Source organism: Macaca thibetana, chromosome 13, assembly GCF_024542745.1.
Source record: "Macaca thibetana thibetana isolate TM-01 chromosome 13, ASM2454274v1, whole genome shotgun sequence".
Lineage (NCBI taxonomy): Eukaryota > Metazoa > Chordata > Mammalia > Primates > Cercopithecidae > Macaca > Macaca thibetana.
The window spans coordinates 32,601,409-32,625,100 of NC_065590.1; the positions used below are offsets into that span (position 1 = coordinate 32,601,409).

The window sequence follows — 23,692 nt, forward strand, 5'->3', positions numbered from 1 at the left end:
GACAGAGCGAGACTCTGTCTCAAAAAAATAAAAAATAAAAAGTAATATATATTTGTAATGCTTTTTAAGAGATGGGGTCCTTGGCTGGGCACGGTGGCTCAAGCCTGTAATCCCAGCACTTTGGGAGGCCGAGACGGGCGGATCACGAGGTCAGGAGATCGAGACCATCCTGGCTAACACAGTGAAACCCCGTCTCTACTAAAAAAAAATACAAAAAACTAGCCGGGCAAGGTGGCGGGCACCTGTAGTCCCAGCTACTCGGGAGGCTGAGGCAGGAGAATGGTGTAAACCCGGGAGGCGGAGCTTGCAGTGAGCTGAGATCCGGGCACTGCACTCCAGCCTGGGCGACAGAGCGAGACTCCATCTCAAAAAAAAAAAAAAAAAAAAAAAAAGAGATGGGGTCCCACTATGTTGCCCAGGCTGGACTTGATCTTTTGGGCTCAAGCCATCCTCCCACCTTAGCCTCCCGAGTAGCTGGGACTACAGGTATGCACCACCACCAGGCCAGGCTAATTTGTGTGTGTGTCTGTGTGTGTGTGTTTTGTTGAGACAGGATTTCACCATGTTGCCCAGGCTGGTCTCCAACTCCTGAGCTCAAGTAATCAGTCCCCCTTGGCCTCCCAAAGTGCTAGAATTACAGACTTGAGCCACTGTGCCCAGTCTTTTTTTTTTTTTTTTTTTTTTTTTTTTGAGATGTAGTTTTGCTCTTGTTTCCCAGACTGGAGTGCAGTGGCACAGTCTCAGCTCACCACAATCTCTGCTTCCCGGGTTCAAGCAATTCTCCTGCCTCAGCCTCTCAAGTAGCTGGGATTACAGGCATGCGCCACTACGGCCGGCTAAATTTTGTATTTTTAGTAGAGACGGGGTTTCTCCATTTTGGTCAGGCTGGTCTCGAACCTGTGATCCACCCTCCTAAGCCTCCCAAAGTGCTGGGATTGCACCGCGCCCGGCTGCTCTTTATGGCTGCAAATATGGGGCACTTGCCTTGTGCCAGGCACTATGCTGGGCATTTTACCCTCATTCTTCTAGGTAATCCTCATAGCAACTTGAGAAGAGGTGATAATTACAGTATTCCCACTGAACAGATGAGAAAACTGAAGCTCAGAAAGGCCAATGACTGGACCAAGTCAATGACTGCAAGGTGAGTCAGTGGCAGAGCTGGGGTTTCACGACGTGTTTAAGCACCGCCTCATCAGTTGTGGCCACTAGGCTTCTGCGGATAGCCTCGCAGAGGAGCCTAAGTGGGGAGGGGGACGAAGAAGGAATATTCGGGACTGTGGGATGTTGAAATGGTCTCTTCAGAGGCTGCCGGGATTGAAACTGGGCAAGGTCCCAGGGCCCGAGTAGAGCCGGAACGTGCTACGCGGCGATCCCTTGGCCACGGGGTTTTCAGCGCCCGTGAAGCCAGGCTTGCCAGGCGGGGGCGGCTGGCGGGGCAGGGCTTCTCAGCCCGCCCCAAGTCCAGGTAAGCGCTCGCGACCCGCGCGGGCAGGGAGAACGCGCCTCCGCAGTGCTCGCGAGGTGCAGGGCGCCTCTGGCTCCGGGGCCGTCGGGCCAGGTCGGCTTGGCGCCCAGGGACTGGCCGGACGGGCTGGGCCTTTGGCGGGGGTGGAAGAGGAGGTTGCCGCGCCCTGCCCGGCCCAGGTGTCGTCTCCGGGGGCGGGGTTTGGAGCCCCGCAGCGGGAGATTCCCGGCCGGACTGGCGGGCGAGCGTCGAGAGACAGAAGCCGCGGAGAGGAGACTAAGCCGGGCGGCGCGGGGAGCGCACTGCGCAGGCGAAGTCGCAGGGCAGCCAACATGTTCTCCCGAAACCACCGGAGCCGGGTCACCGTGGCCAGGGGCTCCGCCCTGGAGATGGAGTTCAAACGCGGCCGCTTCCGACTCAGCCTCTTCAGCGACCCGCCCGAGGTGAGAGACCCGCGTCCCTGCCTTCCCCTTCCGCGGAATCCCGGGGGCAGCCCCAGCCACCTCGGCCTCCTTCCCTCGCCCGCGTGGACGCCGAGGGACGGGGACGCACTGTCTGGGTACAAACCCGACGGAGTTGTTGACTTGAAAAGTAAGGTGTGGACGGTCTGCATTTTCACTGGATCCGTGCTGCCCATTCCCCGGCCTGGTTAGGATGATTTGCCTGAGCCTGGAAAAAGCCAGGTTGGTCTCCATTTGTAGGGCCCCAGCTCGACTCCCAAAATGTGCCTGGACCCCAAAATGTCCTGGGTATCCCCAGGCCAAGGGCAGTGGGCAACTAGGCGGGCCCCAAACGCTCGGACTCTTGGCCTGGGCTCCCGCTTGTTCCCCTGCCGCCAGCCCCATCCCACAACCTGTCGCAGCCATCTGGGCCAGCCTGTCATCAATCCCGACTTTAGGCCGGGGTGGCTCGCTTCTCGGAAGCCCAATTCAAAGGCTCCTCTATGCCCCTGCAGGGCTTTTAACTCTTTGGGGTTACTTCCCACACGCAAAATTTCCGCCTCCTTTCCTGGTGCCTAAGAGGAGTCCAGCCCCTAGGCTGAGCGTTTCCCCCGTCCACCGTCCACGCGTTAACCGGTTGGAGCCCCACCTGTAAAGCCCTAGAGGCTAGGGCGGGGCTGAAGGTGTGTGGTTGAGCGGGGACTAACAGGGCGAATAGCTATCCCGAAGACTCTTCTGTCCCCAAGGTCAGACTCACACTCGCCCAAGGAGAGCCCAGTTCCAAGCCTTCCCTTCCGGGTCTGGAAAGGGTTAAGTGAGGTGGGCCTTCCTCCCGCCCCCTCGCCCTCCCGGCTGGGATTCCAGGCCTGGCTTCTGCCCTTTCCCTCCAGCCTGCCCAGAACAAAGGCTCTTTCACACCCTTGTCCCGGTGTCCCGTGCCTTCTCTGATTCAGAAGCTGGTGGGCCTGCGGAGAGGGGGCCTTTGTCGGGTCCCCTTGCCCCCAAGCGACTGGGCCCGAGGAACCCGCGTGGGGCCAGCGTGGGGCAGTAAGGGGCGAGGCCTGGGACCAGGAGGAGGGGCCTGGGAGCTGGGGCCGCCCCTGGGATTAGCCTGGCCTTCGGGGACAGCTCGGAGGAGCTGGGGCGGAGCCGCAGAGCCCGGCGGCCGCCGAGTGGAGTGTGACTCCGTGGGCCTGGCGTGGAGGCGGGGGCGCTAGGCTGCAGCTGGCTGGGATTCGGGGCTGGTTTCCTGTCTGGAAGGGAAGGGGCCTGCAGAAGGGAGCGGGACAGCAGCAGACAGGCACACCCCTGCTTTCCTCCCTCCCTCTCCTCCCTTCTCTGGAAAAGCGAGGTAATTGTGAGTCCAGGGTGGAGCGGGCTGGATGGGGGCCCTGAGTTGGAAGGGGTGGCCCTGGGGCTGGGCTGCTTTACCAACTCACCCCTTTGTCCTGGGCTCCCTGGGCTCACTCTCCCCTGAGGTCCTCACCTCTGTGGCTCTTTTTCCTAACTTTCTCAAACTAAGCCGGAACCCCTCTCGGAAAGCTCCAACCTCCTGCAAGCCCTATGGCTCTAGAACCTGCATGAGGCGTCGTTTCCCTGCCCCCTTCCAGTTGTGCCTGCCCCTCATTGCCCTCTCCACACATAGATTCTCTGTCCACCAGGCCAGGGATGTGGGCGGGGGCTGGGGAGCGGCCAGAGTCGGAATGAAAGGGCCTTTTTCTTCCACAGCTGGGAGAACAGCTGCCACCAAAGCGAGACTGGACACTCTGTGCCTAGAGCCCCCTCTGCAGCTGGCCTTTCCTCCTGGGACCCCACTCATCCTCACTTCGCTTTCCTTTTTTTCCCTGCCTGGCTCACAGCAGGGCCCCGGAGCAGCAGTGGGCGAGGAAAATTTGTCACAGCAGCCAGAGAGGTTTAACAGGAGTGCAGAGGGATAAGGGCAGCCTCTGACCTCTGCCCAAGAGCTGGCCACCTCTTTAAAGACTGAGGGAACAGTGGGAGGAGGAACTGTGGGACAGTGTGGTACCTGTCTGTCCCCCCTCTGGAGGGGCTGACAAAGGAAAGGGCACCGGGGGGCACAGAGATGCAGGACAGATTGCACATCCTGGAGGACCTGAATATGCTCTACATTCGGCAGATGGCACTCAGCCTGGAGGTAATCCCCCGACCCTTGGAGTATACACTTTCTTCACTTGCATCCCAGCCCCAATGTCTGCCCTGCACATTCCTGCTAGAGCATGGTGGGGAGAGCCAGGCCTGCTTAAAGTGGGGAGAGGGACAGGTGGTTCCCTATGCCTTGTGTTGGGTGCAGTGTGTGGACCCAGGCTCAGTTCTGCCCATCGTAGTCTTATGTTTGCAGCAGGGTTTTTACACCTATTTCAGGAAGCTCTGTGGGTGAGTGTAGATGTCTGTTCTGGGGACAAGGGTTCCTTTTAGGTATGGGAAGAAGAGAGGAGTTCAGTGTGAGCGAGGTTTGCAGAAAGGATGTAGCTTTACTAGAGAAGAGAAGGACTCTGGGCTATGAGTAAGGATTCTGCTGGCCCTTGAGATGGCAAGGTGCTGTTTATTCATGTATTTGTTTTTTTCAATTATTTATAGAGACGAGGTCTCACTATATTGCCCAGGCTGGTCCTGGCTCAAGCGATCTTCCTACCTCGACCTCCCAAAATGTCGAGATTACAGGTGTGAGCCACTGCACCTTGCCCTATGTATTCTTTTTTTTTTTTTTTTGAGACGGAGTTTCACTCTGTCACCCAGGCTGGAGTGCAGTGGCCGGATCTCAGCTCACTGCAAGCTCCACCTCCCGGGTTCACGCCATTCTCCTGCCTCAGCCTCCGGAGTAGCTGGGACTACAGGCGCCCGCCACCTCGCCCGGCTAGTTTTTTGTATTTTTTTAGTAGAGACGGGGTTTCACCGGATTAGCCAGGATGGTCTCGATCTCCTGACTTTGTGATCCGCCCGTCTCGGCCTCCCAAAGTGCTGGGATTACAGGCTTGAGCCACCGCGCCCGGCCTACCTATGTATTCTTAAACACATGTATAGAACATGTACTATGTGCCAAGCTCCTTTCTAGACCATAAGATACCTCAGTGAACAAGACAAGAAAGTTCCATTGTAGTGGGAGAACAGAAATATACATACAAACACATAAATAATATCACGTAAAGAAATTATGATGAAAATGGGGATGTAATGAAAATCAGATGAGGCAGGCAATGTTAGATGTGAGGTCAGGGGAGGCCTCTGTTGGGAGATCTTTGAGCTAAGCTCAGGAGGATTTGGAGATACGTGAAGATTGGAGGAAGGGCAAAGGCCCTGAGATGAGGATGAGGGTAATATATTTGTGGGAAAGAGAGCCAGTGTGGCTGGAATATAGTAGTTGGGGTGGAGCTGATGGGCAGGGGCCAGATCATGCAGGGCCTTGAAGACCATGATAAAGCACCTGGATTTCACCTTAAGTGTGATGTTGGGCCATGGAAGGGTTTTAAGCAAGGGAATGACCCATGAGTCATGTTTTTAAATGATGGCTGCTATGGAGAATAGGCTGGTGGGAAGTTGATGGTAGGGTTGGGCGTGGAGGGTTGGCAAGAGAGGTCGCAAATGTCCAGGTGGGAGGCTGTTTCAGTAATAGGGTAGTAAACCTGGTGGTGTGAATTAAAATGCTCATGGTGGAGAAAGGGAGTAGATTTAAAATGGTAGTGGTAGGTCTGACAGGATTTGCTGATGGATTGAATGGGGGGAGGGGTAAGGCAAAGAAAGAGAACTCCAGGATGATTCCCAGGTATGTGGCTAAGCAACTGGGTGGTGTGACTGTTTACGGAGGTGGGGAAGATGGAGGAAGCTGTGGAAGTGACTGCCTGGACCAGGCAGGGGCTGCTGCTGAGAGGTCAGAGGCAGGACTGCAAAGAGTCTAGATCAGGATGTGCTGCCCTGCTCAAGCCCTGCCCCTACTCCCTGGATCATAGTAGATGTTACTGGTCAATTTTGGCACTCTTTATCAATGAGCCCAGAGTCGGCCTCAGAATCTTTCTCAGGACCATCTTGGCATAAACTGTGCAGGTTGTGTCTGTCCTTCACACAGGTGCCAGCCAGAGGTGAGAGTCCTGGTCTGGTTTCAACTGCATCAGGAGGGAGCACCTTTATCTATTTTTTTTTTGCCTGGAGAGGGTCAACTTTTCCTAATTTGTAGAAAGGTGTCCAGTGAACTCGTTGGGACTCTACCTAATTATCCTCCATCAGTGCATGAGATAAAACCTATTTGCCATTCATAGTCCTCTGCAGTGTCCATGTCAGTTACAGTTGCTGTAGCCATATTTCAAGTGCTAGATGGCTACTGAACATTTCCATCACCGCAGAAGGTTTTATTGGACAGAGCTGGTCTAGGTATGTAAATGTTTAAATTCTGCATCCTGCCCTCCTCCAAAAAATGTAATTTTTCTCTGTGGGAGGCCTGTTCAAGTTCTGGGGCAGAAGAGAGGCTTAGTTTCACTTTGGTCACTCTCCTTTAGGAGAGTGGCTGAGGGTGCTGTGTTCTTTCTCAACCAAGTTCAGCAGGTCCTCAAAAGAGAGACCCATTGATGTTTCAGGGAATGTTAAGAGAGAGAGTCATGGAAGAGTAAATCCCAGAAGACTTTCTGGAGGAAGTGACTCAAGCTGCAAGTAAAGGGAGCTTGTTTTAAAACATGTGCTAGGCCTGGGTAGAGATGAGACTTTCCCATATAATTCTCAAACAGTGCTACGAAGGAGGTGGAATACTCCCCATTTTACAAATCAGGCTCCAGGGGTCAAATTCTCTGGGCTTGTCAAGTCCCTAAGCCAGGATTTGTACTTAGCCCTGGTGGAAATTCTGAAGGAAACAGAGGGTGGTGAGAAGCAGAGCAGGAAGTCAGAGACAGAAGAGAGTGGGAGGGGTGGAAGGGATATCAACAGGGGGCCTAATGTGTGGGGGGCACATGACTCATTCTCTAGCCCCTTGGGATCTGACCCAGGTCCAGCTGACACCCAGCTCTGGGCTCTTTCCCAGGGGAGCCTAGGGGAAATGATGCCCACTTGGGGAGAGGGTGCGTTTGGGTGGGGAGGGGGCAACAAAGAACTATCCCTGGGGTGGGGAAACGCTAGAAGCACAAGGGTCCAGATCCTGAGCCAGGATTCCCAGTTCCTCTGCGTGAAAAGGTGGGAGCCAGTTTCCTAGGGCGCTCCCGGCCTTGGGCCTTGGGAGAGTGGATTTGGGGCTGGAGAGCAGTAAGGAAATAGAGGAGGTGTCTGGGCTTGTGGTCCCGCTCATCCATGCTAGGCCCAGCGACCTCCCTAGGGCCCCAGCTCTCCTAATGTATACACTATCCGCCCTCCATACTCTCAGGCAAGGGGTCAACTTGGAGGGTAAACGCTACGCGGGAGGGGCCTCCCGGAGCTGGAGCACGTCGTGAAGGCCAGGAGCTTTTCCAGGGCGGTGGGGCGCACTCCCGGAGGTCCCTTCCTGCCGCGACGGAGTCTCGGTGGAAGCACCGCCTTGAGCCAAGCCCAACCAGGTGCCCAGAGGGACCTCCAACGCCCTGGTACCCTTCAGTTGCTCTCGCGGCAATTGGGAGCTGATGTCACCGGCGCCCTGATCGCTGTGGCTGGAGGCGGTGCAGCTACGCCGGCGCCCTGGCTCCTCCGATTTCCCGCGGCCCTCGGGCCCCGCCGGCTCCCCAGGCCAGTGCAGCTCTCTGGACTTCGCGCGCCTGTGCGCGCCTCTCGCAATGGACAGGGCTGGGGAAGGATCCGTGAGTGCTGGGACTGGGATGAGACTAGCCAAGATGGGGGTTGAGGACACCTCTGTGTCCCCTTCCTGCCGGGCTCACCCATTTGGGATGTTTGTGGCTGAAGCTGGGTGCAGACTAGGGTGGGGGTTGGCAGGCAGCGTAGAACCCTGGTGCAGACAAAACTAGACTGGGAGGACCTATGTAGTCTGAAAGGGCTTCTTGGTGGAGGGACTTTGGGAAAGGGTTGGCTTATTACAGAAGGAAAACAGGTGGATGGTGGTGGGGGAAGGTGATAAAAGTCCGGCCTAGCACGGTGGCCCAGAAAATAGCCAAGGAAGCATCTGTAGGCAGGCAGGACAGGGGTTTTAGAAGAGGGAAATTAGGGTGTTCAGGTCTGAGAGACTTGAAGGCTGGAGCCACTAGGGACAGATACAAGGGCACAGGGTATGGAGGAGAGCTGGTATGAGGAAAAAGACAGGTTTGGGGTGGTCACATTAGTTCCCCTGTTTCAAATGGGTGGCTCGACTTGTCTCCTGAACCAATCTGTACACTGTGATGGAGTTAGTCTTCCAACTCCTCTCTGAAGCTTTCCTTGATCACCTCAGCCAGAAGCAAACAGAGTCTGTTTCTTGTGAGCATGATTGTGCCATGACATGGCACTTATGGAGCAGCCATTAAAGTTGTCATCTCTCATCTCCCAGCTGGATTTTAAATGTACAGCCTTGCAGAGCACAGGAATGCTCCAGTGAGTAAATGCTGCTACCGCCAAAGTATAGCATCATGAAAATAAGCATCCCTGCCATTGATGTATGCCGCATGCTGGGCACTGTGCTAAGTGCTTTAAGTTCCTGCCTCACAGAATTCTCACAGCCCTAGGATCTAGGGACTATTTCCATTCCTGCTTTACAGATGGGGAAACTGAGGCTTAAGGAGGTTGAGCTAATTGCCCATTGCTTTTTAAGAAGCAGGAAGGGCTCCTTTCTAAATGAATGTTCCTGAGAATCCTGGTGTCTCTCCCAGTGCCTCTCAGCTGGCCCTTATCCACAGTCTCTCACTCCTGGACCACCTACCTTCCCATCCCCATTCCTTGCCTCTGACCTTATCTCCCAAGCTCAGAGGGCCAGTAGGTGTTGGGTCTTCTAGTCTTCTAATTTGGGGTGTATAGGGCTCTGTGCAGCATCAATGAACACTGTAGGTGGTATGCTCCTTGTCCACTGATCCCTTGCCAACTAGATGTCCCCAGCATCACTTGAGTCTGAGGGATAACTCTCATTTGCCTTTCCTTCTATCCATTCCCATAAGTTGGTGGTTCTCAACCTGGCTGTACCTCAGAATCACTTGGGGACTTTTCCAAAAGTACATATGCCCTACTCCTAGAGATTCTTATTCTGCAAATCTTAGGTAGGGCCTGGTCATTTTTTTTTTAAACTCCAAAGATCTAATATTTTTTAAAGGAAATACAATTTCCAGTAGTACAAAGAGTATATATAAAGTATCATTAGGCTGGGTATGGTGACTCAAGCTTGTAATCCCAGCACTCTGGGAGGCCGAGGCGGGAGGATCACTTGAGGCCAGGAGTTCGAGAGTAGGCTGGCCAACATGGCGAAACCCCATCTTTACTAAGAATACAAAAGTTCGGCCGGGCGTGGTGTCTCATGCCTATAATCCCAGCACTTTGGGAGGCTGAGGCGGGTAGATCACCTGAGGTCAGGATTTCGAGACCAGCCTGGCCGACATGGTGAAACCCCGTCTCTACTAAAAATATAAAAATTATCTGGGTGTGATGGCTCACACCTGTAATCCCAGCTACTCCGGAGGCTGAGGCAGGAGAATTGCTTGAACCTGGGAGGTGGAGGTTTCAGTGAGCCGAGATCATGCCACTGCACTCCAGCCTGGGCAACAGAGTGAGACTCAGTCTCAAAAAAAAAAAAAAATACAAAACTTAGTTGGGCATGGTGGTGCATGCCTGTAATCTCAGCTATTCAGGAAGCTGAGGCACAAGAGTCACTTGAACCTGGAAGGCGGAAGTTGCAGTGAGTTGAGATCGCGCCACTGTACTCCAGCCTGGGTGACAGAGTGAGACTCAGTCTCAAAAAAAAAAAAAGTATCATAAATGTTTTCCATTCCTGGCTCCCAGGCCTAAAATCAATAATATTTTATGCATAAATATGCATATCTATATATATGTATATATATGCATGCATACACATATATATCATACATGTATGTGTAATACTACCATTCTTTCCTCACATAATTTATTTTGGAGATTGTTTCATATCTGTATACAAATGCATACCTCTTTAATGTCTGCAATACTACAGGGTACAGATGTGCTGTTACTTACTTAACCAATGTCCTACTGAGGGGGTTTTAATTTTGATTTTTTTTTTTTTTTTTTTTTTTGAGACGGAGTCTCACTCTGTCGCCCAGGCTGGAGTGCAGTGGCCGGATCTCGGCCCACTGCAAGCTCCGCCTCCCGGGTTTATGCCATTCTCCTGCCTCAGCCTCCCGAGTAGCTGGGACTACAGGCGCCCACCACCTCATCCGGCTAGTTTTTTGTATTTTTTTTTAGTAGAGACGGGGTTTCACCGTGTTAGCCAGGATGGTCTCGATCTCCTGACCTCGTGATCCGCCCGTCTCGGCCTCCCAAAGTGCTGGGATTACAGGCTTGAGCCACCGTGCCCGGCCTTAATTTTGATTTTTAAAACAATGCTGCAATGAATATTTTTGTATGTATGGCTTTACCTAGTTATATGTGAAACTATATGTGTAAGATAAACTCCTAGATATTGGATAGCTGGATTAGAGGATATATGAATTTGTAGTTTTCATAGATTTTTTTCCAAATTGCACTCAAAAGAGGCTGAAGGAATTTATACTTCCAACCATCAAATGCATGAGGGCATCTCTATTTTTCTTATTTGTTATATATATTTTTTAGAGGTGGGGTCTCACTATGTTGCTCAGGCTGGCCTTTGATCTCCTAGGCTCAAGGGATCCTCCCGCCTCAGCCTCCCTCACACACCACTGCACCTGGCTACAAAGCTTCTCTGGATATTCGTGGGCAACTGAGATTGACACCCAGTGCCTGCTCTTGAACTGCCTAAAACATTAGTTTCTTGTCAGTTTTACTGGCCACAGCCCACTTGGGGACTGGGGAGTGCTTTAGCCTGTCCTCTGACTGACATTTCCTTCTCACCCTTCCCCCAACCCTGGCTAGGACACGGAGTTGCAGAGGAAGCTAGACCATGAGATCCGGATGAGGGAAGGGGCCTGTAAGCTGCTGGCAGCCTGCTCCCAGCGAGAGCAGGCTCTGGAGGCCACCAAGAGCCTGCTAGTGTGCAACAGCCGCATCCTCAGCTACATGGGCGAGCTGCAGCGGCGCAAGGAGGCGCAGGTGCTGGGGAAGACAGGCCGGCGGTGAGCAAGGGGGAGGCAAGGCCTTGATGGAGGCAGGAGGCCTTCTGGGTGGTGATGGTGCAGTGTGTGCATGTGTGGCATGTGGACCACCTTAAAGATGACTTCCCCATGAAGTCTTATCAGGGACCTGGGAGAGACCTTGGTGTTTTACCACCATTATGTGTTGCCCAGAGGCGCATTTGTGAGTAGGCAGGGCAGGACTTAGGAAAGTCAGTGTGTCTAGTGAAAGGTAGCTGATCTGAAGGGTAGCAAGTAATGCAAAAGCACTAATTTGCTAAGCCCTGTCTGTGATCCAGTAAGACTGGCTACCTGGCTTTTGGAAAATTAATTTCCTCAATGCTGGTTCACAAAATGGCCAATTTACCACATACCGACAATAGTTTGTTATCCGGGGTTCACCATCAGAGGCAGGGAGTGGGAAAGGAAATAAGAAACCACTTAAGGAAAGCCTACCCATTCAAACAAATTAGATTGTGCATTCTAAAAGGGTGCAGCTTCTGGATGTAAAATGTAAGCAACACTGACATTAGACTGTTGATCTGACAAGTCTATAATGACTTAAGTGATGCCATGATAAAACCAAAATAGTGGGGAAAATATTTGGCAAATTATTCTAAGAATATGCCAATTTGGATAAAGTGGTCATTTGGAGAACTGGTTTTTAGGAAAGTGGCCTACTTACTCCACTGAGGCTGCTTGGGGAATTAGTCCCAGCCCCTCACAGGCGTGGTGCTCATTCCACCCATGAAGGCTGACACAAGGGGAGGTTGCCAGGAGCTCACCCATGAAGCTACCAGAAGGCAGAAAACCCACTCTATGGCTATCCCATGAAGCTAGAGGAAGGGCAAGCTGGCGGGGGGACAGCCTCTCCTGAAAAGCAGCATGGACAGACTCTGTCCTGCCGAAGTCCTCACACAGCCCACACAGGTGATTTGAGATACACCCCAAGTGCCTGGCAGCTAAACACATTGCCATTAGTGCCACATCATTTAGCTTAAGGCTCTACTAAGTCAGTAATTACTTTAGTGGCATTATGGACAAGTACAGATGAACTGGCAGTCGCTTCAGGAAAGAGACACATGTGGTGAGTCCTGATGCGTGGGGAGGGAAGGAAGGTGGGGTGTTGGGCCCTGCAGTGGGGTGGGTAGGGGGCTGCAGAACTTGGGGCACTAGTAGGGTACAGCATATAGGGCCAGGAGGAAAAAGGAGAAATCAAAGTTGGGGTGTGGTAGGGAAGGAAAAGGGTCTGTAGTGAATAGAATGTAACTCTTCCCTATTGGTGATTTCCCTTTGAACAAACGTTGGCCAAATTATTTTCTGACCCAGTACCCTCCTATATCAAAGCAGTGATGGGATAGTGGGAAATAAGCAGCCTTCCTATTGTTAAAAAAAAAAAGAAAACAGAAAGAAAAAAAAAAGCCTGGAAATGCCTCTAAGGCAGGGGTTTAATGGAGAGCCCTGGAAATGAAGTCTCTCTGTGGGCACCTGTCCCCTCAAGGCCACACCTGTCCTTGGCAGGGGTCTGGAGAGGTGGTCAGGGAGGGTGCTTGGAGAGAGGAGCCCTGAGCTTGTGCCTTATGTGTGAGTTAACGTGGCTTGAGTGTCCCTGGTGTCCCCAAGCCTGGCAAACTGCTGGGTTCAATGGACAACTTTCCCTTTATAGTCCCTCAGCCCTGCCTGTCAGCCTGGCTGGGGACCTGGTGGCTGAAGCCCTGGGACCAGGGCGATCCTAGAGTCCTTGGGACCAGAGCAAGGGGGAATAGTGGCTAGAGGCCAGGCCAGGACATTGTTATTTATCCACAGGCCTTCTGACAGTGGCCCGCCCGCTGAGCGCTCCCCCTGCCGCGGCCGGGTCTGCATCTCCGGTAAGAAGCACAGCTACCCCAGCTGCTGGCACCCCTTGCCCAAGCACACGGCCTTTTGCCCCATCTCAACATCTGTTCCTACCCCCCTGCCCCTTAGACCTCCGGATTCCACTCATGTGGAAGGACACAGAATATTTCAAGAACAAAGGTGGTGAGTTCCACACACCCTGGGACAGATTCAGGGGAATGACCCTGACGTAGGAGGCTCTTGTGGGACGTGTTTTTTGAGTTTTGCCCTCTTTGTTCCTAGACTTGCACCGCTGGGCTGTGTTCCTGCTACTGCAGCTGGGGGAACACATCCAGGACACAGAGATGATCCTGGTGGACAGGACCCTTACAGACATCTCCTTTCAGAGCAATGTGCTCTTGTGAGTACCTCAAACTGTGGCTCCCTTCCTCCACTCTGCTCCAGTTCTAGATGAGCAAGTTCCAGGGGAGGAAGCTGTGGGTGGGGGGCACCTGGCCTTCCCTGTGGAGCTGTCCTGCACTTGCCCCACCCACATCCCCCACCCTCTGCCTCCCTGGACTTTCCTGTGATCACCCTCCTTCCTCCCACCAGCGCTGAGGCGGGGCCAGACTTTGAACTTCGGTTAGAGCTGTATGGGGCCTGTGTGGAAGAAGAGGGGGCCCTGACTGGTGCCCCCAAGAGGCTTGCCACCAAACTCAGCAGCTCCCTGGGCCGCTCCTCAGGGAGGCGTGTCCGGGCATCGCTGGACAGTGCTGGGGGTTCAGGGAGCAGTCCCATCTTGCTTCCCACCCCAGCTGTTGGGTAAGGCCTTGCACACTGCCACTACCCTCAGCTGCCTATATTCGGCCCACAGGTGACCTCTGAACTGTGTTGAGTGTGCAGAACCCATTTTGCATTGCTGCCAGGATGTGCAGACAGACATGAATGAGCAGTGGCCACGTAGCTGGGAGGCATTCCAGCCCACGCCCCAGAGCTGGGCTGAAGCCAGTCCAGAATACCAGTAGGAAGGCAGGGAGACTTAGGCCTTGGGGTCTTAACATTTTAGTAGCAGCAAATACATTTTATTTTTAGAGACGGGGTCTCGAACTCCTGGGCTGAAGTGATCCTCCCGCCTCGGCCTCCCAAAGTGGTAGAATTACAGGCATGAGCCACAGCACTCAGCCTAGCAAATACATTTTATGTGGATAGAGCAGAGCTTCTTGGTTGGAGCAGAGTACCCTGGACCTGTGGTGGTATCTACATGCACCCGGAGACACCTCATGGGACCACTGAGACTCTGAGAAGCAGTTTGAGAACCTTTGGGTAGTCAACAGAATACTGATTTTGGACACAGATATGGGTTCAAATTCAAACTCCCCCACTTTCCAGTTACAAACTATGGGCAAGTTTCTTAACCTCTCTAAGCCTCAAGTTGCCTCATCTAGTTGAAGAATGCCACCAACCTCACAGGGCTGTCATAGGAATACAGTGGGATAAAACATATAAAGCATAGGTCCTGACACTTAGCTGGAGCTCAGTAAATGTTCATTCCTAACCCTCTGGGGAGACAAGCGAGTTTTCTGTGGGGCAGCCTGAACAATGGGGCAGATGTGCTCAGCCCTTAGAGTTCCTGCTGGCCAACATGCCCCTCCCTCGGCTGATGCTCTCTCCTATCTCCCTTAGTGGTCCTCGTTACCACCTCTTGGCTCACACCACACTCACCCTGGCAGCAGTGCAAGATGGATTCCGCACACATGACCTCACCCTTGCCAGTCATGGTAAGCATGTATGTGCATGGGGGACACACACATGTGATGGTGAGAAGAGGGGCTGTGGGACGGTCCCCTTCTCATTCCCCTACCTCACCCTGCACTTCCTCCTCCCCCAGAGGAGAACCCTGCCTGGCTACCCCTTTATGGTAGTGTGTGTTGCCGTCTGGCAGCTCAGCCTCTCTGCATGACTCAGCCTACTGCAAGTGGTACCCTCAGGGTGCAGGTGAGGTGAGAGGGCCCTGAGGAGTGGAAGGGAGCAGGGAGAAGGCAGAGGAGAGCTGGATAACCAGGAATAGAAGAGCTAATGAAAAATCAAGATTTGGGTGGAAGAAATGGGATATGACCAGATGAGGGGAGGAATGGACAGCAGGGTGGACAAAAGGGGGGCTGAGAAGAGAGATAGTGGGGGGTGTGACTTCCCCAGAAAATGTTGAGTCATTTGTGCAGCCAGCTGGGGAGATGCAGAACTGGGCACAAGTGCATGGAGTTCTAAAAGGCACAAACCTCTTCTGTTACCGGCGACCTGAGGATGCAGACACTGGGGAAGAGCCGCTGCTTACTATTGCCATCAACAAGGTGATGGGTCCCTTGTGGTAAGGCCACCAAAGGCACAGGCCCAGGAGCCTCTCCTTCAGGCCCCAGGAGGGTGGGCACGTACCTCAGAGAGATAGAAGCAGGCCTCCTGCTCCTGACAGTGCCACATCCAGCTTCTGGGGCCCGTATTCTCCCCACCACAGCATCACTGGGAGAGGACTGTCCCATTCATTTGCCATCCTCAGTCCCTGCCAAGTCTCAGAGAGGGTTTTCCCGCCTGCCAGTTCAGGGCTTTTCATCCTCTCTCCCTCTTCTCCCTCAGATTCCAATTTGTATCTATTTTACCACTTCCCATTTCTCTCCAGGTCCAATTGCCCTTTTTGCTCCCCATCCCTTTTATTGGCTTTCCTGCCTACTTTTTGGCAATTCTGAGGGACCTCTGGCTGGAGCATCCTTGCCTACCTCTGTGTCTTCCCTGCCTTGCTCAATCCATCTTTCCCTGTCTCAAGCTGCTCTTCCTCCCCTGACTCAGGACTGGCTGTCTCATCTCCAGCCCTTTTTTGCCATTCCTTCCTACTCTGGTCAGTAGGAGGCAAATGAGAGGGCTCAGCAAAAGCCCCGCAAGCTCATTCTTCTAAGGCAGGGGTGATCAAGGCTGCCTGATTGTCACTGCCAACTTCTGTGACCAAGGTAGACCTCTTCTTTCTCCTGCAGGAGACTCGAGTCCGGGCAGGGGAGCTGGACCAGGCTCTAGGACGGCCCTTCACGCTAAGCATCAGTAACCAGTATGGGGATGATGAGGTGACACACACCCTTCAGACAGAAAGTCGGGAAGCCCTGCAGAGCTGGATGGAGGCTCTGTGGCAGCTTTTCTTTGACATGAGTAAGAGAGAAGGGGGCTGGGTTGAACCTCTGGGAAGGACTGGAGTTTTGTCATTTTTCCTAAAGGTCTCTGTTTCAAGATTGTGTGGAAGGGAATGTAGCAGGAGAAAGGGCAGCCTGGCCTTCTCTTCTAATCAGCGCTCTTCCTCCAGGCCAGTGGAAGCAGTGTTGTGATGAAATCATGAAAATTGAAACTCCTGCTTCCCGGAAACCACCCCAAGCACTGGCAAAGCAGGGGTCCTTGTACCATGAGATGGGTAAGTGAGAGGAATGTGCACTCCAGGAAGCTAATGGGAAGTAGGGTTGGGGACTTCAAGAGAAACCAGATAATGGAAACAGAGAAAGCACACTCTGGGCTACACCAGATCTCTGGGGACCCAATTCTCACCCAATCCTGTGTGTTCTTTTCTCTTCTCCAACTCTTCTTAGAACCACCTCCATCAAAGTTCAAAACAAAACCCCAATAAGCCAGGATCATTTCATTGATTTCTTTCCTAATTTCTTGTTTTCTGTTTCCCTTTCTGCATGTGGATTCCTGTCTCTTCCTCTGACCCCTCACTTGCCTGGCACTGCTTTCGTTTTCTCCTCTTTCTTGGTTTCTTCACCCACCTCTGCTCCCCACCCGTCCCCTTCCCATCCCCATCTACCTTGTGCCCCTCATCCCACAGTTTTATCAGAGCCTATAGCCCCAGGGGGCCTAGGTGAGGGGCTGCTCCTGCAGGATAACGCAATCTCGGCTGAGATCCGGGCTTTGCTTTCCTCCTATTACAGTGACAGGTGATAGGGCTGGGTAGGCTTGGGGCCTGAGCTCTGACTAGCCCACCCCTCCCCCAATCCCTTCCTGGTGCCACAGCTATTGAGCCGCTGGATGACATCGCAGCGGTGACAGACATCCTGACCCAGCGGGAGGGCGCAAGGCTGGAAACACCCCCACCCTGGCTGGCAATGTTTACAGACCAGCCTGCCCTGCCTAACCCCTGCTCGCCTGCCTCAGTGGCCCCAGCCCCAGCCTGGACCCACCCCCTGCCCTGGGGGAGACCCCGAACCTTTTCCCTGGATGCTGTACCCCCAGACCACTCCCCGAGGGCTCGCTCGGTTGCCCCCCTCCCACCTCAGCGATCCCCACGGACCAGAGGCCTCTGCAGTAAAGGCCAACCTCGCACTTGGCTCCAGTCACCAGTGTGAGAGAGAAAGGTGCTGGCATAGGATCTGCCCAGAAGAGAAAATGACCCATGCACAGTCGGGCTCTGGATACGGCGCTGTCTATAGCAAGCTGGCCAGTCTGGCCTCCTGTTCCTCTGCTGGACCTGGGGTAGGCTGCAGGGGTGGGCAGGAGCCCCTCTTAAATTGTGGTTGCCATGGTACTGAGGGACTCATTCCTGGGGCTGGCTGGGACCTCCCTAAACCCTTCCTGGAAGAAAACTGGAACCAACTCTGCCCTACCTCCCTGCACTAACCAGCTTTGAGGATGGCACTGAAGAACCCTTGGAGGAAACATACCTCCCTTGTGACTCCCACATCAACCATTAAAGCTATTTAACAGCAGCCTTCACCTGGCTCCTGAGGACAGGGTGCCTCTCTCTGCCTGGTCTAGACCTGCCTCACTTCATCCCTGGAGCGTAGTTTACCAGCTGTGAAATATGACTGTGATACTGAGTAATCAGACTAACGCTGGGTGGAGTGGGTACTTTATGAATACCACAGGGACAAAGGAAGGCTGCTCTTCTCACACACTGCTGAATCTCCGGATCTCCGCAAGGTCATAGCCAGTTACGGCAAAGGAGCTGCCCGAGGAATCACAAAATCGAGCACCACACAGCTGGGTGTCAGAGACACACTCACCATGACAGTGTTCCACCTGGGAGAGCAGAGGGCTGGTCAGGGACTGCTGCCCCATGCTTGGGCCCACCCCATTCCACCCACCCCATGACACATACCTCAATGTAGCCACTCTCTGGGCTTCTGCTCAGCTTCCAGATATGCACAAAGGTGTCCTCACCTGCAGAGAGTAGCTGTGGAAGAGGAAGCGGGGGGAGTCAGAATGCCCTGACAGGGGACAGGTATAAGATGGAATCCCCAGTCGAGGTGCCCCGGGGAGGCACTGAGTTGCGAAGACAAGCCTGTGGTGTTTTCTCAACATTCCACTGCCAGGAAAAAGGGTATGTAGGGACAGAGGAGGAGACTGACCTTGCCCACCTCAGGAGCCAGGTCCAGGGCGCAGATGGCCCGGGCATGGGCATTGATCTGGACATGTAGATTTCCTGTGGCGGCCTCATACAGATGCACTTGTCCGTTCCCATAGCCTGCTGCTATGATCCCCTGCCACAACTGCACAGAGGGGCACGGCACTCTGCAAGGGTGACACCCAACTTTGTTTTGCCAGATCAAATCGTACTCCCCAACCTGAAGCTACCTCAGGAAGCCCTCTACCCCTTCTGCCTCGCCTACCCAAATCCTGGAATGCGGGTCAATAATGTGAATTCTGGCCCTGACCGCCAGACACACAGCAAGCCTGAGTCATCTGCCGTCACCATGTCAGCCACACAATCCTGAAGGGAAAGGCAAGATCAGCCCTTCCCTTTCTCCCCTGCTATGGTCCTGTATACAGGGCAGGAGGGGAAGGGAGGCAGTGTGTGCATCTTTGCCTCTCCAGGCAAAGGGCAAGATGGGTCTCACTAGCTAGACCCATCAGAAACCACCCCTACCACCAGCGTTCCCTTAGGAAGCATGAACTGCTTTCCTTGAATTTCTTCGTGGAGTCCCATCCCCCAGTAACACGTTAGGAGGGGCTGCATAATTGCCTCACTGGATGGATGATAAAACTGAGGCCACAGTGTCATGACCTTCTGGAGGTCTTGTAGTGAACCAGTCACAGTCATGACTAGACCCTGGGCCCCTGCACCCCCAACACCAGGCAGCCAACACAGCCCATGGGCCTAGCCCTATGCCAGGTACAATGGAGAATATGAATAAGAAAATACCCTCCTCTCAAGAGGTTTGCAAATTAATTGGGGAGACAAGAGTTGTCTTTTGAGGGCAGTGCCAATTCAGGTTTCAGCTAAGAGAGATCAGTGGGAGCTAGAATATGGGGAAGGCTTCCTGGAGAGGATGGATGGCACTGGAGCTGGGCCTGAATAGGTGGGACTTGCCCTAGAGAAGGAGGCTGCACATTTCAGAGCTGGAAAGTATCTTAGAAACCATTTGTTCCAACTCCTCATTTCACATCAGTATTATAAAGCCTTAGTTAACTATAAAATACTACATAAATGTAAAGTATCTCTGGCTTTATCACCGAACCTGGTTGCTAAAGACTAGGAAAATGCAGATTTGCCAATCCACCTGTTTAGTGGCAGAGCCAAGACTCAGAGCCAGGTCCCCTCCCTCCCAGGGTGGGGAAGGCTCCCAGCTGGGTAGGGGAAGTGCACTCACCTGTCCCTGGGCAGGCTCAGTGGCAATGTCTGTGATTGGTGTCTGGTGCCCAGCCAGCTCCTCGCTCAGTACAATGTTGGGACCCTTGGCCGGGATGTCAAACACCAGCACCCGGCCTGACCATGTTCCTATAGCCAGAACCAGTACCCCAGTGATGACTTCCTGACCCACCTGGGTCTCCAGCCACCATACTCAACACTTACTCCATCCCAGAAACCATAGTAACAAAACCCCCTCTCACTGCTCCAACAGCCATGCCCCTTCATTCACTATCCTCATCCTATCCCACCCTGATCCTCTGAACCCTTCCATGGTTTACTGGAGTCTCTGATTCCACTCCAGTTCCACCCTTCCCTCTAACTTTCCACAGTTTCCTCAGGCCCTCATTATCCTCCTGGCCACAACCCACATGCTCCAGCACCCCTCCATGCCCTACCCTTGGCTCCCTCACCCACACAGATGAAGTGGCCACTGGCAGCAATTCCCCGGGCAAACACAGCCTGTACTGAATATGAAAGGGAAGAATGATCAGAAATATCCCTTCCTGCAGCCCTAGCAAACACTCTCTGCCCCTACCCCACTTGGTCCTGCAGGTACCTGGGGAGGCATCCCCAGAGTCCAGTGCATGCCAGTAGACCATGGTGTAGCCATTGGACTCGTACATCTGGAAGACAAGGGCAAGAACCAGGAGGCATAACCCACCTGACCTCTGCTGAGTACTTCACATATCCATGTTAGCCTTAGCCCATTTAATCCTCAAAACAAATCTGGGATGTAGGTACTATTTTTATCCTAATTTTTTCAGAGGATAACAGTGAGAGTGAGAAGTTAATAGTGTAAGAACACACAGCTAGTAAAGGGGCAGATACTGGAGGTGACACTTGGGAACTGGAAAAGATGGAAAGATTGAAGATAAGAAATAGAAAAAAAGTAAGTGGGCCAAGCATGTGAAAAGTTTGGAAGTGTTCAGAGGCAAGTGGGGAAGAGTCTGGAAGCCTGGAGGGGAGCTGAGAAGGCTCTGGTGGGGCAAGCAGGAGAGTCCTCTTCTTACCTGTATTCCTCGATGTGAGGTGAGTACCAGCAGCACTCGGAAGGGGAGGACACACCAGTGGACCTGGAGGGAGGTGCATCAGTGTAGGGAGAAAATCAAAGCAGGGAAGATGAGTCTTTTTTTTTGGCGGGGGGTGGGGGGGAATGGAGTCTTGCTGTTTTGCCCAGGCTGGAGTGCAGTGGCACCATCTCGGCTCACTGCAACCTCAGTCTCCTGGGTTCAAGCGATTCTCCTGCCTCAGCCTCCCAAGTAGCTGGGATTACAGGTGCACACCACCACACCCCGTTAATATTTTTGTATTCTTAGTAGAGAAGAGGTTTCACCATGTTGGCCAGGCTGGTCTCGAACTCCTGGCCTTAAGTGCCCGTCTCAGCCTCCCAAAGCGTTGGGATTACAGGCGTGAGCCACCGCGCGGGGCAGAAAGGTGGAGATTCTGAAGTTAGAACATGCCTGCTCCTGAAGGTTTGGAGAGAAAAGGCTGGGGGTAGGACTGGGTTCAGCAACATCACTGCTAACTCCATGCCTCACCTGAGTGATAAGTGGTGGGCTCACTCCAGCACCCTCCTTAGCGTGGAGCTGGCGCTGGGCCAAGGGCACACCCTCAGGAGCAGCGCTGAGAAGCTGGGCGCTTGGTCCATGAACCACACCAAAATACGTGAGGTTGCGAGCCGGCAGCTGCAGCACACTGAGGTTGTTGCACAGGGCGGCGGCCGAGCCTCGAAGGGGAATGGAGCGCTCCCAGCGGAACATTCTGTAGGGAGGTGCCTCCGAATCACCAGGCGCGCTACAAACAGACGCAGCGGAGATGTCCGAGGGAGGCTATCATCGAGCATTTCGAAAGATGCCTGATACTGGGTCACAGGATGGGGTGCCCTGACGACGGTGATGGGGGAGGGTCACATGGCGTGGGGAGGGTCTCGAGGAGCAAGACAGGGGAGTCCCAGGGCTGTTTTGGGGCGACGGGGGAATCGCAGAGGAGGAATGGTGATGACACAGGACCACCCGATGGCCCCAAGCCTGCGAGCCAAATAAGTGTGATGAAGACCCCAAGGCTTTCTACCTCGGCTCGGATCCCTGAAGCCCCCGGCCTAGGTCAGAAGTAACACCCGCAGCCCCCAGATCGGCTCGCCTGACTCTTGGTTGGTAGGGTCCCTCCAAATCCACCGCCACCATAGAGACGACGCACGTACGCACGGCCCTTGGGCGGGGTGAGCGGCCGGAACGTGGCGCGGTTGCCGGGGCAACTGTGGGCGGGGCGAGCGACCCCGAGCGCGTGGTTGCCGAGGCGACTGTTAGGCCGCGGCGCGGCCGGGACGCAGCAGAAACGGCAGAGTTGCTGCGACAGCGTTGGCTATGGCGCACGAAGGCTCGGTGAGCTTCAGTTCAGCTGGGGATGTACCAGAGCCAGGGTCGGCCGTTAAGGACGGTGTCGGGAACAGTGGGCTGGCTCTGGGCCGCCCAGTGCGCCTACTTGCCCCCGCCCACCGCGCGGGAGTTCTAGATGACCTAGGAAGCCACGTCGGTACTCGGGCAGAAAACCTACACCTGCACGGTGCCCACTCAAACGCTTTGTCACACTCAAGCCATGAGGGAAAGGGTCAGTGGGTGGTGTAGAGCCCGAGAACGGGAAGTGGATTTTGAAACAGCTAATGAATGTAGTAAGTCTCTTACGTGGTGGTGCGTATTTAAAAGGATAAGCATTTAGAGAGAGAAGATAACAAAAAAATCTATCTCTAGAATTTCAAGAGGAAGAAATATATTAAATAATTCAGAGGCTGCACTTGAAAGTCAGCCTCTGAATTGTTTAAGAACCAATCAATTGTTTAATTGTTTAAGAACCAATCGGTTCTTAAATTGTTTAAGAACCAATCAATTTTAAAATAAAGAAAACGGGGCCGGTTGCAATGGCTCAGGCCTGTAATCCCAGCACTTTGGGAGGCTGAGGCGGGCGGATTGCCTAAGCTCAGGAGTTCAAAACCAGCCAGGCCAACATGTTGAGACCCCGTCTCTACTAAAATACAAAAGATTAGCTGGGTGTGGTGGCGCGGTGCCTGTAGTCCCAGCTACTGGGGAGGCTGAGGCAGGAGAATCGCTTGAACCCGGGAGGCGGAGGTTGCAGTGAGCCGAGATCCCGCCGCTGCACTCTAGCCTAGGTGACAAAGAGAGACTGTCTCCAAAAAAAAAAAAAAAAAAAAAAAAAAGAAAAAGAAAAAAGAAAACGGATTTGAAGAGCCTTTGTGCAAAAATATCTCTGTCCCCTCTGGTCACCATCACGGGTGTCAGATGCGAAGCTGGGAGGGGAGGTCTAAGGAACCAACTCTCTTTACCCAGTCCAGTCAGCCCTGCTCTAGTCAAGCTTGGCCTGGGCTGTGGGCCACTCCTGGTGCTTGCCACAGGGCTCTTCTCACTGGTGGATGGGGTAATGAGACTTAAGGGATTTTGAGTTCAGTGCAAGACTTAGGAAACAGCAGATTTGGGGAGATATTGAATTTTAGGAAACAGATATGAGACAAAGTTTTACAGGGCAATAAGCAAAGGTTTGGGAAGATCACATTTGGAGGTGCATTTTGGAAGGAACCAGGTTCAGGGAGACTGTTGTGGGGAATTGAGGGAGCTCCCAAGAGATTGTTTGTAAACTTTTTATGTCCCTAAAGTGAGTTTTGGGGACTAGTTTTTTTTTTTTTTTTTTTTAAGTGATTACAAAAGGAAACAAACTCATTGTAGAGAACTTACAAAATAGAAAAGAGCATAGGAAGGAAATGTACTCTCTGTTATCATTTTGATGTTTTCCTTTTGTTGAACACATAGTGGTTTACATATATGAAATCATAATTGATACGTAATTTTGTATCCTGCTTCTTTCACTTAATATTACATCATAAACATTTGCTTTATGCCATTGCAAATTCTTTCTAAAGATTACCTTTAATCGCTGGGTCAGTGGCTCATGCCTGCGAGGTGAGGAGATCACTTGAGGCCAGTTCAAGACAAGCCTGGCCAACATGGTGAAACCCCATCTCTACTAAAAATAGAAAAAAAATTAGCAGGGCCTTGTGGCAGGCGCCTGTAATCCCAGCTACTCAGGAGGCTGAGGCAGGAGAATTGCTTGAACCTGGGAGGTAGAGGTTACAATGAGCCGA

The 23,692-nt window shown here is 53.1% G+C and overlaps 3 protein-coding genes across 11 annotated transcripts in view; 1 reads left to right on the forward strand and 2 right to left on the reverse strand.

The window, feature by feature from the left end:
* The window catches only part of INO80B (INO80 complex subunit B), a 327,102-nt gene that overhangs the window by 15,544 nt on the left and 287,866 nt on the right, over positions 1–23,692 (reverse strand). The window lies entirely within an intron of this gene.
* Positions 1,201–17,617, forward strand: RTKN (rhotekin). 7 transcript variants are annotated; one of them, XM_050754442.1, is made up of 12 exons: positions 1,201–1,908; positions 10,873–11,072; positions 12,876–12,937; positions 13,035–13,088; positions 13,188–13,305; positions 13,497–13,706; positions 14,568–14,662; positions 14,773–14,879; positions 15,104–15,232; positions 15,905–16,073; positions 16,225–16,329; positions 16,741–17,617. In XM_050754442.1, the coding sequence occupies exons 1-12, from the start codon at positions 1,798–1,800 to the stop codon at positions 16,851–16,853; spliced, it is 1,473 nt and encodes a 490-aa protein (XP_050610399.1). In that variant the 5' UTR covers positions 1,201–1,797; the 3' UTR covers positions 16,854–17,617. The 7 variants fall into 7 exon arrangements, with proteins under 7 accessions (XP_050610399.1, XP_050610393.1, XP_050610400.1 ...); XM_050754436.1 differs by having other exon boundaries at positions 16,926–17,617; XM_050754443.1 differs by having other exon boundaries at positions 17,189–17,617.
* Positions 17,745–21,760, reverse strand: WDR54 (WD repeat domain 54). Of its 3 annotated transcripts, none has more exons than XM_050754487.1 (10): positions 21,613–21,760; positions 21,081–21,336; positions 20,553–20,615; positions 20,099–20,165; positions 19,938–20,006; positions 19,502–19,629; positions 18,521–18,621; positions 18,260–18,422; positions 18,010–18,084; positions 17,745–17,930 (listed from the first exon to the last, which is right to left on the reverse strand). In XM_050754487.1, the coding sequence occupies exons 1-10, from the start codon at positions 21,723–21,725 to the stop codon at positions 17,799–17,801; spliced, it is 1,167 nt and encodes a 388-aa protein (XP_050610444.1). In that variant the 5' UTR covers positions 21,726–21,760; the 3' UTR covers positions 17,745–17,798. The 3 variants fall into 3 exon arrangements, with proteins under 3 accessions (XP_050610444.1, XP_050610443.1, XP_050610441.1); XM_050754486.1 differs by having other exon boundaries at positions 21,081–21,303; positions 21,613–21,756; XM_050754484.1 differs by having other exon boundaries at positions 19,953–20,006; positions 21,613–21,756.

Excerpts from the sequence above, each read along its gene's own strand:
- RTKN (XM_050754436.1), top strand. The coding sequence starts at position 1,798 with ATGTTCTCCCGAAACCACCGGAGCCGGGTCACCGTGGCCAGGGGCTCC. Across the intron at positions 13,707-14,567 it reads CTTCCCACCCCAGCTGTTGG|TGGTCCTCGTTACCACCTCT; the intron begins GTAAGGCCTTGC and ends TATCTCCCTTAG. Across the intron at positions 15,233-15,904 it reads TTACTATTGCCATCAACAAG|GAGACTCGAGTCCGGGCAGG; the intron begins GTGATGGGTCCC and ends TTTCTCCTGCAG.
- WDR54 (XM_050754487.1), bottom strand. The coding sequence starts at position 21,725 with ATGGTGGCGGTGGATTTGGAGGGACCCTACCAACCAAGAGTCAGGCGA. Across the intron at positions 20,166-20,552 it reads CCTCACATCGAGGAATACAG|ATGTACGAGTCCAATGGCTA; the intron begins GTAAGAAGAGGA and ends CTTGTCTTCCAG. Across the intron at positions 18,423-18,520 it reads ACCCGCATTCCAGGATTTGG|AGTGCCGTGCCCCTCTGTGC; the intron begins GTAGGCGAGGCA and ends TCACCCTTGCAG.